Source organism: Mobula hypostoma, chromosome 3 (genome assembly GCF_963921235.1).
Source record: "Mobula hypostoma chromosome 3, sMobHyp1.1, whole genome shotgun sequence".
In the NCBI taxonomy this organism is placed as follows: Eukaryota; Metazoa; Chordata; class Chondrichthyes; order Myliobatiformes; family Myliobatidae; genus Mobula; species Mobula hypostoma.
Genome location: NC_086099.1, coordinates 174,888,783 through 174,906,936, shown reverse-complemented (window position 1 = coordinate 174,906,936; position 18,154 = coordinate 174,888,783). Strand labels below are relative to the sequence as shown.

Below are 18,154 nucleotides of genomic sequence, written 5' to 3'. Positions count from 1 at the left end.
ATATTCTCCTTTCAGGACCTCTCCCTTTTTCCTACCTATGTCATTGGTACCTATATGTACCACGACCTCTGGCTCCTCTCCCTCCCACTTCAGGATATCTTGGACACGATCAGAAATATCCCGGACCCTGGCACCAGGGAGGCAAACTACCATCTGGGTCTCCGGACTGCATCCACAGAATCGCGTATCTGACCCCCTTACTATCGAGTCCCCTATTACAACTGCCTTTCCCTACCTTTCTGAGCTACAGGGCCGGACTCTGTGCCGGAGGCACAGCCACTGTCACTTCCCCCAGGTAAGCTGTGCCCCCCAACAGTACTCAAACAGGAGTACCTATTGTCAAGGGGCACAGCCACTGGGGTACTCTCTATTATCTGACTCTTCCTCTTCCCCCTCCTAGCCGTGACCCACTTGTCTGCCTCCCGTGGCCCCGTGTGACCACCTGCCTGTAACTCCTCTCTATCAACTCCTCACTCTCCCTGACCAGACGAAGGTCATCGAGCTGCAGCTCCAGTTCCCTAACGTGGTCTCTTAGGAGCTGCATCTCGACACACCTGGCGCAGATGTGGATGTCTGTGAGGCCTGGAGACTCCAGGACCTCCCACATCCGGCACCAAGAACAACAAGCTGCCCTTACACTCATATTTCCTCTCTTCTCAAATAACAACAAAAAATGAATACCTCGCCAACCAATCTCTTTATTGTTGATTGGCTAAAGAAAAAGAAACTGCCCACAGTGGTGCATTTTGCACTTTAACAGTAATGCATTCATATAATCCACTCTGCAACTATTTATTATCTATGCATTTTCTTCCCTTTCACCTCAAATTAGATGATGTTCATGACCTTACAATTATCACAGTGTGCAATCAGGAACACAACAGCTCTTAAATTCCAGTTTTGTACACAGTAAAAGATTATCTGTAGTATGTTTAAGTAGAGGGTAATTAGTATTTTTCTAATATGTCACTCTCAAGAGAATAAATGCAGCTCCTTACCATTCGACACCGAGAATGCCAGAAGCAACAAGGACACTAAATTTTAAATCTAACCATTTTAAATATTAACTTCTGTTTGACATTATCTGGCTATTTAATTTTGCTTTAGCGAAGTACGATAATGAACACCAATTAATATCACCAAACAACATCATCTACATGATTATTTTTTATGTCAAAGCTAAAGCAGCTTTAATGTGTTGTTACTATTTCTGTATATGTATACTTTGAAACTGTACAAGATTAAAACTTCACAAGATAATTGCATGCATTTACCCCCATGGTCACACAAAGTCATATATCTAATTTAACTAAAAATTATAAACGTAAAATACTATTTGTCTTCATAAGTATACAACAGCAGGAGCTTAATAATAATGTGCAAAACTTGTGCTAGGTGTGCAATATTTGGAAAGTGTGTACCTGTTGTTCAGCTAGTAACATGCATTTAGGTCAGAACAGTCTGAAGATTGTGAGTTCAAGTCTCTCTCGGAACCCAAGCACTAAACACACCAGTACAGCACCAAGGTAGTATCTTTTGAATGAGGCCCAATTTGCACTTTCAAGGAGAAACAGAAGTTTCCATGGCAATATTCCAATGAAGGACAAGGGCAACTTCCTGCCCAATGGGCAATTCCTGAAATACAAAACCAACACTAATGATTTAACCTGGGGACAATCAGACACAGAATATGCTTCAAAAGTACTCCATCGCTAATAAGATGTTCTGTGGTCAAGCACTGATAAAAGGGTTACACCCAAGCAGAAGCAGAAATGTGGTGATGGTGTTTAAACAATATTCTCTCTCTTTCTCTCGACTGCCTATCAAAAGGAAAATGGTTTGAGGCAAAATTCTTCTTCATTCAAGGAAATGCTTCTTACACGTGCTCAGCATTTAATTTGTTATTTTTACCTGACCCAATCAAGAGTATCAAGTGAGAAAGCAAATAAACTGGACCATTGTGTGATGGATAATGCAGGGCTTTTGAATTACAGCTTCAACATGGTCCACACAAAGGCTGCAGGCTAAAATTAGACAAATCATTGCAATCTCATTATGTAGTGAAGTCTTGTTTCTTATCTAATAATACCAGCTTTCAATCACCACAGGTCTTTAATAAAAGCTGTAATAACAATACACTGTTTCCTGATATAATTACAAAGCCTGCATCCGAGTAGTCAGTATCAGTAATTTAGAAAAGTAACTGCAAGTTTAAATTTCTGGTCACGTTATTGGATTACAGAACGGTGCCTTTTTAAAAAAAAAGTGACGCTGTCCTTTGGCGATAACAAGATACTAGTTCTCATATTTTGTAATCTTAATTGTTTTGACTTGTCATAGTTTCTCTAGCTAGATGCATAGATTTATAACTTTCTATTCACTTCTGTGCTACATGGTGTACATGGTGGTGAATTGACCCAGACTAATAAATGTTGCAGGATTTTATCAGACAAAAAATACATTGATTTAGAGTACTTGCAGGATAAATTGGATCGCTCTGGAAAACGTGCATTGGGACCTCAATACATCTGGTTGAGCCAGTACAGTCCAGGAAGTACAAAGTTTTGTGTTCTTGCCTAGTTATCAAAATTTCAGCATTGACGCAGTACTAATTATTCTACTCTTTGCTTCAGTACATATCCAATGGGACTAATTTCATGAAAAGCTAGCACCAGATAGAATGAGATTGTGCTGCTTGAAGCCAGAGCTCCAATTCCTAAGGAGGGTATACTTTTCCTTCATCATTCATTAACTAATGTGGATGTTGAACTTCAGCTATCAATTTGTGAGCCAGACAACTGTACCAGGAGCAGTGGAATATAATACCCTCTTCGTACCTTTGGACTAGACATTGATTTTTTCTGAATTCTATTGTCATTGCTGCCTTCAGCTGATGGAAGATTGGATCAAGCGATGGCAGAAGACAAGGGAGAATGGGCACCCTGCTATTTCAGGAGTAGGCCTGCACACCTTGGTGATGAAAATAAAGATGACTTACACCCTCAGGAGCCAAGGTTGATAGTCAAGTAGCACTGGATAAGATCACAATAACACCTAAGTACGGCAATGATTGGTTTATATGAAGATTATCTATGTATGGCTTTTGTCTTAACGCAAGTATAAATACGGTTTGAACTGATTTAGTTTCACTTCCAATTGAATCATGTCATCTATGGCTGCCAACTCCAAAGGACTCACATCCAGACATATACTGCAGCAAGTTTCTGTAATACTGAGATTGAGTGACAGAGGTCATCACAGCTTTTTGTGATTCGACTTCACATGAATGGTAACTTCCCGCCTGCAGACTGCCGAAGGAAGGTGACTTTAAAAAATAGATAACTCAGCCTAATATCTTTTTGGATCTGTGTAAGATTTGTATATTTGAATGAAGTTGATTTGTTTGTAAAATATTAAGTACATTAATTATTCAAATTTATTTCAATAATTATTCTGTTTCTAAAATTACAGATATTTAAAAGTTGTTAATTTTTTGATAGCTTTAACACAATAGACACGTTGCCCCGACATTGGCCTTTAGTCAAGGATCGTGGTCTCAGCACTAAAACACTTGAATATAACAGGCTGTAGAGGCTTTTGCAATCCTCAAATAAAAACTGTAAATACTATAAGCAGATACAAGAGAAAATTTGCAGATGCTGGAAATCCAAGCCACACACACAAAAAGCTGGAGGAACCCAGCAGGCCAGGCAGCATCTATGGAAAAGAGTACAGTCGAGGTTCTGGGCCAAGATCCTTCCGCAGGACTATAAACAGTTTATACTACTATAAACAGTCTATTACGTGACATCATCTGAGAGCTTTCAGCAGGTTCATTTGTTATTTAGATTCCCAGCATCTTCCAAATTTTATTTTCATTTACTAAACCTCATTCAACATGTCCAGAATCAAGGGGCCCAGCAGGACTGCATCTACACATTTCTTCAAGTGTAATCATGGAGAGAAGACTGAGGATTAATTCCACCTCAGCTCAAGGAGGTTCCACGCCATTGTTCTAAAGGTAGAATGAATACAGCGGTACAGCAACTAAAAAGGTGAGCAGCATGACCTGAAATGACCATGAGGCAAATACATTTAAAGCACTCTTATCCTTCTTGTGACAGGCAAAGTAGTCTAACCATGCTACGGCAGCTGTCGTTCTTCAAGATTTTTTAATGGCATTTCCAGTACACAAGTGTAAAGGAGAATGAAATAATTGTTACTCCAGATCTGTTGCAGCACAAAAAATATTTTAAAAAATACAATAAATCTTCTTGTGCCACAGTCCCAAGAAGACAGCGGATTGCATTGAGGAAGATAGAATTTAAAAGAAGCGAGCGGGACAGACAGCACATTTTGCAAGGCATAGTCCTGAGGAGACCGGTTTGTGCACCACTAGGCACTTAGCAAGGACCAATAAAATAAGTGAGTAGGCCAATATGAGAGTGGGGAGTTAAGACTTCGGCTCATGGAGGCTTCAGAGGCGTAGGTTGAAGGTAGATTTTTTTTCGTTATTTATTCTCTACTCCTTTCTTATTTCACTTTTAGTGCAGTGAGGATGCTAGGCATCATACTGGAATGCTCCTCTTGTGGGATGTGGGAAGGCTCCAGCATCCGCGATGACTACACCTGTGAGAAGTGCTTCCAGCTGCAACTTCGAACAGACTGCGTTAAGGAGTTGGAGCTCCAAATGGGTGAACTCTATCTCATTCAGGATGCTGAGGGGTCATAGGCAGGACACACAGGGAAGTAGTTACACCCAAGGTGCAGGACACAGGTAACTGGGTGACCATCAGGAAAGGGAAAGGGAACAGACAGCCAGTGCAGAATACTTCTGTGGCTGATCCACTCAACAAAAGGTACGCTGCTTTGGATACTGTTGGGGGGAATGACCTAGCAGAGGAAAGTCACAGCGGTTGGGTCTCTGACACGAGTCTGGCTCTGTGGCTCACAGAGAAAGGGGGTGGGTAAGAAGAAAGGAGAACTGTAGTGACAGAGGATTTGTTGGTTAGGGGAACAGAAAGGAGGTTCTGTGGATGACAACGAGATTCCCGGATGGTTTGTTGCCTCCTGGGTGCCAGGGTGAGGGCCATCTCAAATCAAATCCTCAGCATTCTTCAGTGGGAGGGTAAGCTATCACAGTTGTGTATATTTCGCTGCAGGCTGATACCAACCTGGCTCTCAAGGAGCTGTACGAGATCATCAGCACCCTGGAGACTGTACACCCAGAGGCTGTTTCATCATCGCCGCTGACTTTAATAGAGAGTTGCTGACTGAAGACTCTCCAAAGTTTTGCCAACACATCCAGGTGAGCAAATGGGGAGAAAGCATACTTAACCACTGCTACTCTCCCTTCCGCAATGCTTACAAAGTGCTCCTCCACCTTCCATTTGGAAAGTCAGATCACTCCTCCATTTTACTGGTGCCAAAGTACAGGCAGAAGCTGAAACAAGAGGCAGCCATGGTTAAAAGCGTCCACTGTTGGTCCAACTAACTGGCCTCCATGCTGCAGGACTGCTTTGATGACGTTGACTGGAATGTCTTCCATGATGAGGATGTCTCCAAGTTCACGGATAGGGTCACGAGTTTCATCCGGAAGTGCATTGAGGATGTTGTCCCCCAAAAATCGGTCAGAGTCTTCCCAAATCAGAAACCCTGGATCAACAGTTCCATTGGAGCAGCACTTACCGCGTGAGTCAGAGCTTTCATTGCCGGCAATCAGCAAGAGCTCAAGACATGTAGCTACGATCCACGCAAAGTCATCAAGGCAGTGAAACAACAATACAGAGACAAGATTCAGACTTAAGTTTCCAACAACGCATGCAGCTTATGGCAAGATCTGCACACCATCGCTGACTTCAAAGATAAATGCAGTGGAGTTTCCAACATCAGGAATTCTGCAGATGCTGGAAATTCAAGCAACACACATCAAAGTTGCTGGTGAACGCAGCAGGCCAGGCAGCATCTCTAGGAAGAGGTACAGTCGACGTTTCAGGCCGAGACCCTTCGTCAGGACTAACTGAAGGAAGAGTGAGTAAGGGATTTGAAAGTTGGAGGGGGAGGGGGAGATCCAAAATGATAGGAGAAGACAGGAGGGGGAGGGATAGAGCCAAGAGCTGGACAGGTGATAGGCAAAAGGGGATACGAGAGGATAATGGGACAGGAGTTTCCAACATCAATGCCTCTCTCCTGAACAACCGAAATCTTTTTTACGCTTGATTCGATGTCACCAATACTGAGCCCTGAGGAGACCTGCAGATGAAGCAACCAGTAGCTGGATCATCTCTGAGGCCAAAGTACACAGGTGTTTCCAATGGGTGGACAGTCGCAAGGCTGCAGGACCATACAGTATCCCAGGGCGGGTACGCAGGATGCGCATAGCACAACTGGCAGGTGTGTTTACAGACATATTTAAGCTCTCCCTCTCCCAGTGTAGAGTACCCTCCAGCTTCGAAACATCCACCATTGTATCTGTACTAAAAAGACCAAGGTAATGTCTGAACAACTGGCGTTCTGTCACACTCACCTCAAAAATAATCATATATTTTGAGAGGCTGATCAAGGACTACATCTGCAGCATGCTGCCACCGAAACTGGACCCCCTACAATTTGCCTACCGACACAACCAATTGACAGACAACGCAATAGCCACAGCTCTACACATCATCCTTACACATCGGAAGAGGAGGGATACTTATGTGAGAATGCTGTTCTTGGACTACAGTTCAGCATTCAAAACCATAATTCCCTCCAGGCTCGACAAAAAGCTCAGAGACCTCGGCCTTCACCCTGCCTTGTGTAGCTGGATCCTGGACTTCCTGTCAGATCGCCAGCAGTTGGTAAGAGTGTGCTCCCTCACCTCTGCCCCTCTGACCCTCAACACAGGAACCCCTCACGGCTGTGTACTAAGCCCCCTCCTTTACTCTCAGTATACCCATGACTGTGTTGCCACCCACAGTTCGAATCTGCTAATTAAATTTGCTGATAACACTGCACTGATTGGCCTAATCTTAAATAATCATGAGGCAACCTACAGAGAGGAAGTCATCACCCTGACACAGTGGTGTCAAGAAAACATCCTCTCCCTCAACGTCGCAAAAACAGAGGAGCTGGTTGTGGACTACAGGAGGAATGGAGACAGGCTAACCCCTGTAGACATCAATGGATCTGGGGTTGAGAGGGTGAACAGCTTTAAGTACCTCGGCATAAACATCACTGAGGATCTCACATGGTCTGTACATACTGGCTGTGTGGTGAAAAAGGCACAACAGAGTCTCTTTCACCTCAGATGGTTGAAGAGGTTTGGACTGGCCCCCCAAATTCTAAAAATTTAGAATTTGAATGGAGATGTAACATAAAGATTTTTACTCCTCATGTATTTTAAAGATGTAAATAATAAAATCAGTTCAATTCACCCAGAGGTAATTGTTCACATCTGTACCAAATGGTATGGTTAGGATGGGTGACAAGGCCCTGCAAAGTGAGTTCAGGGAGTTAGGTACCAAGTTAAAGAGCAGGACCCTCCAGAGTTGTGATCCCAGGATTGCTACCATTGCCCATGCTAGTGAGACCTGAATAGGAAGATTATATAGTTTAAAACATGGCTGAGGAGGTAGTGCAGGAGGAAGGGCTTCAGATTTTTGCATTATTTAGCTCTCTTCCAGGGAAAGTGGAACCTGTACAGAAGGGAGGAAGACTAATATCCTAGTGGGAAGCTTTACTAGTGCTGCATGGGACGGTGGGAGGGGGATTAAAATAGAGTTGCAGGGGAATGGGAACCAGAGCACCAGATCAAATTTTGGAGTGGTTGTGGAGGAAGATGTTATCAAGCTTAGATTATAAAGTCAGGAATCAAAAGTCGAGAATGGTAGGACTAAAGCTCTGAGCTGCGTGTATTTCAAAGCAAGGAGTATTGTAGGAAATGTGGATGAGCTTAGTACATGGATCAGCATGTGGAATTATTACACTGTAGCCAATAGTGAGACTAGGTGCAGGACGGGTAGGACTTGCAACGCAGTGTGCTGGAGCTCCATCGTTTTAGACAGGATAGAGGGAGATGGACTAAAATGGCATTACTAGTCAGGAAAAATGTCATGGCGGTACTCAGTCAGGACAGATTGAAGAGCTCATCTCGTAGGCTTTATAGGTAGAACTGGGAATAAGAAAGATACGACCACGTTAATGGGATGATATTATAAATCACCCAAATTGTCCGCAGTCTGCAAGATTTAGAGGAGCAAATTTGTACAGAAATCACAGACCGGTGCAAGAAACATTAAGTTGTGATAGTGGGTGATTTTAACTTTCCACATATTGATTGGGGCTCCTATACTGCAAAACAGGGCTGAATGGGATAGAGTCTATGAAGTGTGCTCAGGGAAGTCTCCTTAATCAGTATATAGAAGCTAGAGAGAGTGTGATTGATACCAGATCTCTTATTCAGGAATGACACAGGGCAGGAGACAGATGTTTGTGCAGGGGAACACTTTGCATCTAGTCATCATAATTTAAACATAATTATGGAAGAGAATAGATCTGTTCCTTGGGTTGAGATTCTGAACTGGAGAAAGGACAATTTTGATGGTATCTGAAAAGATCTGGCAAGTATGGAATGAAACAGGTTGTTTCCTGGCAAAGGCATACTTGTTAAGTGGGAGGCCTTCAAAAGTGAAATTTTGAGATTACAGGGTTTGCATTTTCCTGTCAGAATAAAAGTCAAGGATAACAAGAATTAGGGAACCCTGGTTTCCAAGAGATATTGAGGCCTCATTTAAGGAAAAGAAAGAGGTGCATAGCAGATACAGGCTGGTAGGAACAAATACAGTTTTTGAGCATAAAAAGTGCAAGAGAATGCCGAAGAGGGAAATCAGAACTAAAAGAAGACATAAAATTGCTCTGGTAGACAAGGTGAAGAAGAATCTGAAGGGCTTCTACAGATATATTAAGAGAAAAAGTATTGCAAGGGACAAAATCGGTCCTCTGGAAGATCACATTGGTAATCTGCATGAAGCCAAAAGAGATGGGTTCTTAAATGGATTTTCTGTATTTACTTGGGAGATGGTCATTGTCTATAGATGTGAGGCAGTGCAGCAGCGAGGTTATGAACCCTATACAGATTAAAGAGGGGCTGCTTGTTGGCTTGAGGCAAATTAAGGTCAATAAACTTCCAGGGCCTGACAAGATGTTCCCTCAGACCCTGTGAGAGGCTGCTGCAGAAATTGCAGGGGCCCTATCCGAGCTATTTAAAACATCATTAGATACAGATGAGGTGCTGGAGGATTGAAGGATAGCTTATATTGATTGTTCTATTCTTTAAGAGAGGCTCTAAAAAGACATGAAATTATAGGCTGGTGAGCCTGATATTAGTTAGAACCACAAAACTATAGAACATTACAGCACAGAAACAGGCCTTTTGGCCCTTCTTGGCTGTGCCGAACCATTTTTCTGCCTAGTCCCACTGACCTGCACCTGGACCATATCCCTCCATACACCTCTCATCCATGTACCTGTCCAAGTTTTTCTTAAATGTTAAAAGTGAGTCCGCATTTACCACTTCATCTGGCAGCACACTCCACACTCCCACCACTCTCTGTGTGAAGGAGCCCCACCTAATGTTCCCTTTAAACTTTTCCCCCTTCACCCTTAACCCATGTCCCCTTGTTTTTTTCTCCCCTAGCCTCAATGGAAAAAGCCTGCTCTATCTATACCCATCATAATTTTATATACCTCTATCAAATCTCCCCTCATTCTTCTATGCTCCAGGGAATAAAGTCCTAACCTATTCAACCTTTCTCTGTAACTCAGTTTCTCAAGTCCCGGATACATCCTTGTAAACCTTCTCTGCACTCTTTCAACCTTATTAAGATTATTAATATCCTTCCTGTAATTTGGTGACCAAAACTGCACACAATATTCCAAATTCGGCCTCACCCATGCCTTATACAAGCTCACCATAACAGTCCAACTCTTGTACTCAATACTTTGATTTATAAAGGCCAATGTACCAAAAGCTCTCTTTACGACCCTATCTACCTGTGACGCCACTTTTAGGGAATTTAGGGTATTCCCAGATCCCTCTGTCCTAGTGCACTCCTCAGTACCCTACCATTTACCTTGTACGTTCTACCTTGGTTTGTCCTTCCAAAGTGTAATACCTCACACTAGTCTGTATTAAACTCCATCTACCATTTTTCAGCCCATTTTTCCAGCTGGTCCAAATCCATCTGCAAGCTTTGAAAACATTCCTCACTGTCCACTACATCTCCAGCCTTTATATCATCTGCAAATTTGCTGATCCAATTTACCACATTATCATCCAGATCATTGATATAGATGACAAATAACAATGGACCCAGCACTGATCCCTGTGGCACACCACTAGTCACAGGCCTCCACTCTGAGAAGCAGTCCTCCACTACCACTCTCTGGCTTCTTCCATTGAGCCAATGTCTAATCCAATTTACTACCTCTCTGTGTATACCTAGTGACTGAATCTTCCTAACTAACCTCCCATGGGGGACCTTGTCAAAGGCCTTACCGAAGTCCATATAGACAACATCCACTGCCTTCCCTTCATTCACTTACCTGGTAACCTCCTCGAAAAACTCTAATAGATTGGTTAAACATGACCTACCACACACAAAGCCATGTTGACTCTCTCTAATAAGTCACTGTCTATCCAAATACTTGTAGATCCTATCTCTTGGTACTCCTTCCAATAATTTACCTACTACCAACGTCAAACTTACCGGCCTATAATTTTCCAGAATACTTTTAGAGCCTTTTTTAAACAACATGAGCTATCCTCCAATCCTCCGGCACCTCACCCGTTTTAAATATATCTGCCAGGGCCCCTGCAATTTCAACACTAGTCTCCTTCAAGGTCCGAGGGAATACTCTGTCAGGTCCTGGGGATTTATCTACTCTAATGTGCCTTAAGATAGCAAACACCTCCTCCTCTTCAATCTGTATAGGTTCCATGACCTCACTACTTGTTTGCCTTATTTCCGTTGACTCCATGCCAGTTTCCTTAGTAAATACAGATGCAAAAAACCTATTTAAGATCTCCCCCATTTCCTTTGGTTCCATACATAGCCGACCACTCCGATTTTCAAGAGGACCAATTTTATCCCTTACTATCCTTTTGCTCTTAATATACCTGTAGAAGCTCTTTGGATTATCCTTCATCTTGACTGCCAAATCAACCTCATGTCTTCTTTTAGCTCTCCTGATTTCTTTCTTAAGTATTTTTTGCACTGTTTATACTTCTCAAGCACCTTATTTGCTCCCTGTTTCCTAGACCTATCATACATCTCTCTCTTCTTCTTTATCAGAGTTCCAATATCCCTTGAGAATCAAGGTTCCTTATTCTTATTCACTTTGCCTTTAATCCTGACAGGAGCATACAAACTCTGCACTCTCAAAATTTCTCCTTTGAAGGCCTCCCACTTACCAATCACATCCTTGTCAGAGAACAACCTGTCCCAATCCACACTTTTTAGATCCTTTCTCACTTCTTCAAATTTGGCCTTTTCCCAGTTTAGAACCTCAACCCGAGGACCAGATCTATCTTTATCCATGAACAAGTTGAAACTAATGGTGTTATGATCACTGGAACCAAAGTGCTCCCCTACACACACTTCCATCACTTGTCCTAACTCGTTTTCTAATCGGAGATCTAATATTGCATCCTCTCTAGTTGGTACCTCTATATATTGATTTAGAAAACTTTCCTGAACACATTTTACAAACTCTAACCCATCTACACCTTTAACAGTATGGGAGTTCCCATCAATATGTGGAAAATTACAATCCCCTACTATCACAACTTTATGTTTCCTGCAGTTGTTTGCTATCTCTCTGCAGATTTGCTCCTCCAATTCACGCTGACTATTGGGTGGTCTATAATACAACCCCATTAATGTGGTCATACCTTTCCTGTTTCTCAGCTCCACCCATATGGCCTCAGTAGACAAGCCCTCTAATCTGTCCTGCCTGAGCACTGCTGTAACATTTTCCCTGACTAGCAATGCCAGCACCCCCTACCCTTCATTCCTCTGCCTCTATCATGTCTGAAACATCGGAACCCTAGAATATTAAGCTGCCAGTCCTGCCCCTCCTGTAGCCAAGTTTCACTAATGGCTATAACGTCGTAATTCCATGTGTCAATCCAGGTCCTTAGCTCGTCTGCCTTCCCCACAATACTCCTCGCATTGAAATAGACACACCTCGGAAGATTATTACCACCACACACAACCCTTCTATTTGTGACCTTGCATGAACTTTTAACATCATTTATCTTCACCCCCGCTCCACTATCTGCTCCGGCACTCTGGTTCCCATTCCCCTGCAAATCTAGTTCAAACCCTCCCCAACAGCTCTAACAAACCTCCCTGCATGGATATTGGTCCCCTTGTAGTTCAGGTGTACCCGTCACTCTTGTACAGGTCCCACCTGCCCCAGAAGAGGTCCCAATGATCCTGAGGTCTGAAACTTTGCCCCCTACATCAGTTCCTCAGCCACGTGTTCATCTGCCAGAGCATCCTATTCTTATCCTCACTGGTACGTGGCACAGGTAGCAATCCTGAGATTACCACCCTCAAGGTCCTGCTTTTTAACTTCCTACCAAGCTCTCTATACTCACTCTTCAGGACCTCCTCATTCTTTCTTCCTATGTCATTGGTACCGATGTGCACCATGACATCTGGCTGATCAATCTCCCACTTCAGAGTGCTGTGTGTGATATCCCTGACCCTGGCACCCAGGAGGCAACAAACCATCCAGGAGTCTCTGTCACGACCACAGAACCTCCTATCTGTACCTCAAACTATCGAGTCCCCTATCACTACCGCTCTCCTCTTCTTCCACCCTCCCTTCTGCACTGCAGAACCAGACTCATTGCCGCAGCTTGTCCCAGGTAAGTCATCCTCCCTAACAGTATCCAAATTGGTATACTTGCTGTTGAGGGGAATGGCCACAGGGGAAACCTGCTCTGCCTGCCCTTTCCCATTCCCTCCCCTGACGGTAACCCAATTACCTGTGTGCTGCTCCTTTGGCAAAACTACCTCCCTGAAGCTACAATCTATAATCTCCTCATTCTCCTGAATGATCCGGAGGTCATTCAGCTCCTGCTTCAGTTCCCTAACGAGGTTTGTTAGGAGCTGCAGCTGGATGCACTTCTTGCAGGCGTCGTTGTCAGGGACACTGGAGGGCTCCCTGACTTCCCACATCCTGCAAGAGGAACATTCCAAAATCCTGCCTGGCGTTCTCTCTACTCTAAACAAACAAAGCAAAACTTACCGGAACCTACCCTCATCTCTGCCTGTTCACGCCGAAGCCTGTTGAGCCAAAGCCGACCCACTCTGCTCCCTCTCACTCCGCTGCCCGCTCTCAACGCGGGAAAGTTATTGGAAGGTATTCTAAGAGGACAGTTGTATAAGTATATTGATAGACAGGGACTAATTAGGGATAGTCAGCATGGCTTTGTGCATGGTAAGTCATGTCTAACCACTCTTATAGTGTTTTTGAGGAAGTTACCAGGAAAGTTGATGAAGGCAAGGCAGTGGATGTTGACTACATGGACTTAAGCAAGACCTTTGACAAGTTGCCACATGGGACGTTGGTCAAAAAGATTCATTTGCTTGGTACTCAAGATGAAGTAGTAAATTGTATTAAACACAGAAAAAGCCAGACAGTGGTCATAGATGGTTGCCTGTGATTTCATTTTATACTGCAGGGATCTGGGTGTATTGTTGTTTGCCATCTATATTAATGGTCTGGATGAATATGCAGCAAACTAGATCAGTAAGTTTGCAGATAATACCAAGATTAGAGGTCAGCAAGGAAGACTATTAAACCTTACAGTGGGATTTGGACCAGCTGGAAAAATGGGCTGAAAAATCGCTGACGAAATTTAATGCAGATCAGTGCGAGGTGTTACACTTTGGCAGGACCAACCAGGGTAGGTCTTACACAGTGAATGGTAGGACACTGAGGAGTGTGATAGAACAGAGGGATATGGAAAAACAGATTCATAATTCACAAGTAGATTGGGTTGTTAAAAAAATGCTTTTAACACATTGGCCTTCATAAATCAAAGTACTGAAGACAGGAGATAAGATCTTATGTTGAAGCTATACAAGACTGAGTAAGATTGAAAGAGTGCAGAGAATATTTACAAAGACATTGCCGAGACCTGAGGACCTGGTATAGGGAAAGGTTCAATAGGTTAGGACTTAATTCCCTACAACGTAGAAAGTTGAGGGGAGATTTGATAGGGGTATAGATAGGGTAAATGCAAGCAGGCTTTTTCCACTGAGGTTGGATGGGACTACAACTAGAGATCACGGGTTAAGAATGAAAGGTGAAGTGCTTAAGGGGAACATGAGGGGGAGCTTCCTCACTCAAAGTGTGGTGAGAGTGTGCAATGAGCTGCTAGAGCAATTGGTCAATGCAGGATTAGTTCAACAACTAAGGTAAGTTTGGATAGGCGTATGGATGGGAAGGGTATAGGGGGTTATGGTCCGGGTGCAGGTTGATGGGACTAGGCGGGTTAACGGTTCAGCACAGTCTAGATGGGCCAAAGGATCTATGACTCTATTTTATGTCTCTAAATATAAATACATAAGATAGCTTTTATAATAGATTGTAGCTGTAGCAAATGTCTTTCACGACTGGCGAGATGCACTTCCTGCAGCACCAAACAAATGCACTAGGTATCTGTTTCGTTATTACATTTACTGATCCACAAGAAGAAAATTGACATGCGGCTCAAAATACAAATCAAATTCACCCAACTTTCTGTCCATTTTTCAGTTATGTGTTGTGAAAAGTGATAGTTTGATTTCATATATTCTAGCTGTATTAAAACAGATACATTTAGAAGATGAGAACAAAGATGCTGCTGTGCTGACACCATGTTTAAAAGTAAAAGTAATTAATTCTCTTAACAAAGCCATTGAGCATCTGGCAACAATGCAGATTTATTGGGTTTGTATTGGCCTGAGGTCAAGAGAATTTCATTATCCTCTTCAATAATGAGAAAATGATCTATAAAGTAGGTGGCAACCCTATTAGAAAGGCTTTGTTTAAGAAAGCTAAAATTACTTCAATTCAGGATTACTCACTAATTGCTACCGAAAAACATAATCCCAATCTATTGAAAAGCAAAAATTGTCGATATTTTATGGAAATCCCAATCGATCTGTCTCTTGTTCACTCTGTTTAATATCTTAGCTCCAGCAGCAGCACTGGACAAGTCAGCTACATGTGAGCCCCAGGCAGCGTAATGAAAATCACTGACCTCATGCCCGTAATTCAGAAATGAAACCAAAACCATTAGTGATGGTCATTGATTCAAAATTAAAAAGGCTTCAAGCAAGATTTAAGGTTGAAATATTGCCCAACAAAATAGTGAAAATGTAAGAAGTTTCCTGCTAAATTGGCTAATGCTCAATGAAACCTGAGGCAAATGAGATCCAATGATGAGTGTCAGGACTGGGTCAGAAAAGGTTATGTCAGGCTCAGTCCTTTATCCAGGGCAGGGTGGCCCACTTACCATTGCCACATTTGTACTCTGTGCTTGATGAACAGCTGTAGATGGGCAGCATAGACAAACATTTTTTTTCTGTTCTTCTGCATGTTCCTTTGAGTCAGGTCAGGTCAGGTGCAGTACTCAGGCGTGGGTTGGGTTCCGATTGGATGTATTTAGGTCAGGTTAGGGCTGTGATTTAAGTCTGTGCACGAGCGGTCTTTTTAATGCGGCATGGATTAACCACATTAGTTTTTTTTTAAATATATAGCCAAATGGTGAGTTGGGAGAGGGATTGAAGGACATAAAGATTACACATCTACGTCTGCAGCAGACGTGGAAATATCATTCCATGGAAGACATTTGAACAAAGATAGAAATAATTTGAATATAATTATTGTAAAATTTTGCCTAATTACCTTTGTGACGAGGTAGAAAATTATTTAAAGTTTTTTTGAAGGTGGGGCGGTTAAAGTCCTGACTGTAACAGTAAGTCATGCTCTGTGAAATGAATGGCCTCAGAGGACAGATAGAATTTCTTCGATCTGATTTCCTTAAAGAGTACAAAGAAAACCTTAACCTTGGGATCAATATTCGGCAATGAAATTGCCAATAATTCTTTTGCCCTGCAGCATTCAAGAGTGACGTACATTTTCAGTGCCTGCACAGGAAAGGCATTTTTAAAGTGTTTTGGACACGCTCTGTGAAAAAAGATTTTGATTTATCCAGAGGTATTGATTACACAAATTCATGAGAGAAGGAACTCTCTTTTGGTTGCCACATAGAAAGGAAGGGTGGTAAAAGGATGCGCCAAGTGCAGCTACTGTGATTCAATGAGAGAAGTGGAATCTCAAGCTTGGTTGTGGTATGCAGTGAAATTCACATTTCACTCAGAGCAGCCGTTTCCTCTTAGTGCAGAGACTTAGCAATTGTTTGTTTTGCTGGTTCCTCCACTTGATTATATGTCAACTTGAAAGAAGTCCCTTCACCTTTCTGCTTTTTGGCCTTTCCAAACTTGCTGTGGCACTACTTTTTAAATCGTAGCTATCCTTGCTTCTAAGCCTTCCAAAATCATAAGCTGAATTACACATGGCAATGAATGGAAATCCTTTCCCAGACTTAACCTCATCTAGTTCCTGCCTTGCAGTAGGACACAAGACATAGGAGGGACAGTACAACACAGGAATAGGCCCTTTCACCCACAATATTGTGCTGAAACAGCAAAAGAGTAAATCAATTGTTCCCCTCAAAAAAAACCTAATCCCTCCTATCTACACAGTCCAAAACCTTTTTCACATTCATGTGCCTATCCAAACATCTCTTATAAGTCTCTAATATATTTGCTTTTACCACCATACCAGGCAGCACATTCCAGCCATCCATCACGCTGTGAGTGAAAAATCTTACCCCTCACATCCTATGTTCCCTCTAAGCTGTGTGCGTCTGCACGCGCACACACGTTTTTCAACCAGCGCACAAAGGAAATTAATGTGCACACAAAAGGTTAGTTACCTAAAATAATGTAGTAATTAATAATTATACTTATTGAAAATAATCTTTTAGCTAAATGTTTCTGTTAACTAGTTAGTCGGTTTCTCAAATATCACAATGCACATCACTAATTTACGTCACCTCACCTTTCCTGTTCCGGTTTGTACAGCTGCATCACGGCGGCAGCCATCTTTGGCGGACAGTGCTCATATCGTAAAGTTTACAGAGATCTGTTTCAAATCCTGTAGATAGCTTACTAAACTTTTATTGAAAAAGATCAGTCAAATGACCCTGTGGCTAAATATTGTCACAAGAAATTGATAAACATCTCATACAAAGTAGCTTCACAGGTTTTAAGTGATGTCTTTGATGAACTGGCTGCACTATGCAAGATTCTGCAAAAGAGTGGCCTGACACCGATTGATTCATTTTGCGCAAGACAAAATTAACAAGAAAGCATGGAGTGACAAAGTTAACGTTTTGCTAAGCCAACGTGAAGAAAACGTCACAGTAGATACAAGTTCGCTTTTGACTTTTATAAATAATCTTTGTGCTTATTTAGAAGAAAGGTTTCCTGAAGATGAGTTACAAGAATGGTCAGCTTTTGATTTCTCCGTAATTGCAGATTGTGACTTCACATTTGGCAATGAACAAGTTCATGCCTTACGTCTAAAATATCATGATTTTCTAGCTGAAAATACTGTAATAGTTAGACAGTTTAATGATTTCAAATTTTCTGTGCAGGAAAAAATTAAATCCAGACTGATTTCAAATTCTGCTCAAATGGTGGCATTTGTACTTCAAAATGAACAGTTTTGTGACCTTGCACAGTTGATGGACATTGGGGGAACCTTTCTTGTGTCTAGTGCGGACTTTGAGCAAGATTTCAGCCAAATGAATCTACTCAAAAACAAGCTGAGAAACCGTTTAGGTGAATGTCATTTGGATATGTTACTGAGTATCAAAAGCTATCAATTGGATGGAAGTTCTGTTGGTCTAGATAGAGTTTACAAAGAGTGGGTAAATGCCAAAAACAGAAGAGAGAAAAAATAACTGAGTGACTTAAATATGTATGTTATTTTGTTGCTATTCTGTGCAGTTTTATGTCAAATATTTGGTAAACCTACATAAACT

At 42.2% G+C, this 18,154-nt stretch overlaps 1 protein-coding gene across 4 annotated transcripts in view; it reads right to left on the bottom strand.

Moving 5' to 3' along the window:
* The window catches only part of LOC134343612 (G patch domain-containing protein 8), an 893,392-nt gene that overhangs the window by 511,032 nt on the left and 364,206 nt on the right, over positions 1-18,154 (bottom strand). The window contains exon 3 of one of the 4 annotated variants that reach the window (XM_063042380.1): positions 1,422-1,635. The exons of the other annotated variants lie outside the window; for them this stretch is intronic. Coding sequence (XP_062898450.1) covers positions 1,422-1,442 — 21 coding nt within the window. The 5' untranslated portion in view covers positions 1,443-1,635. The remainder of the gene's footprint in view (positions 1-1,421; positions 1,636-18,154) is intronic. 4 annotated transcript variants of the gene reach the window in all.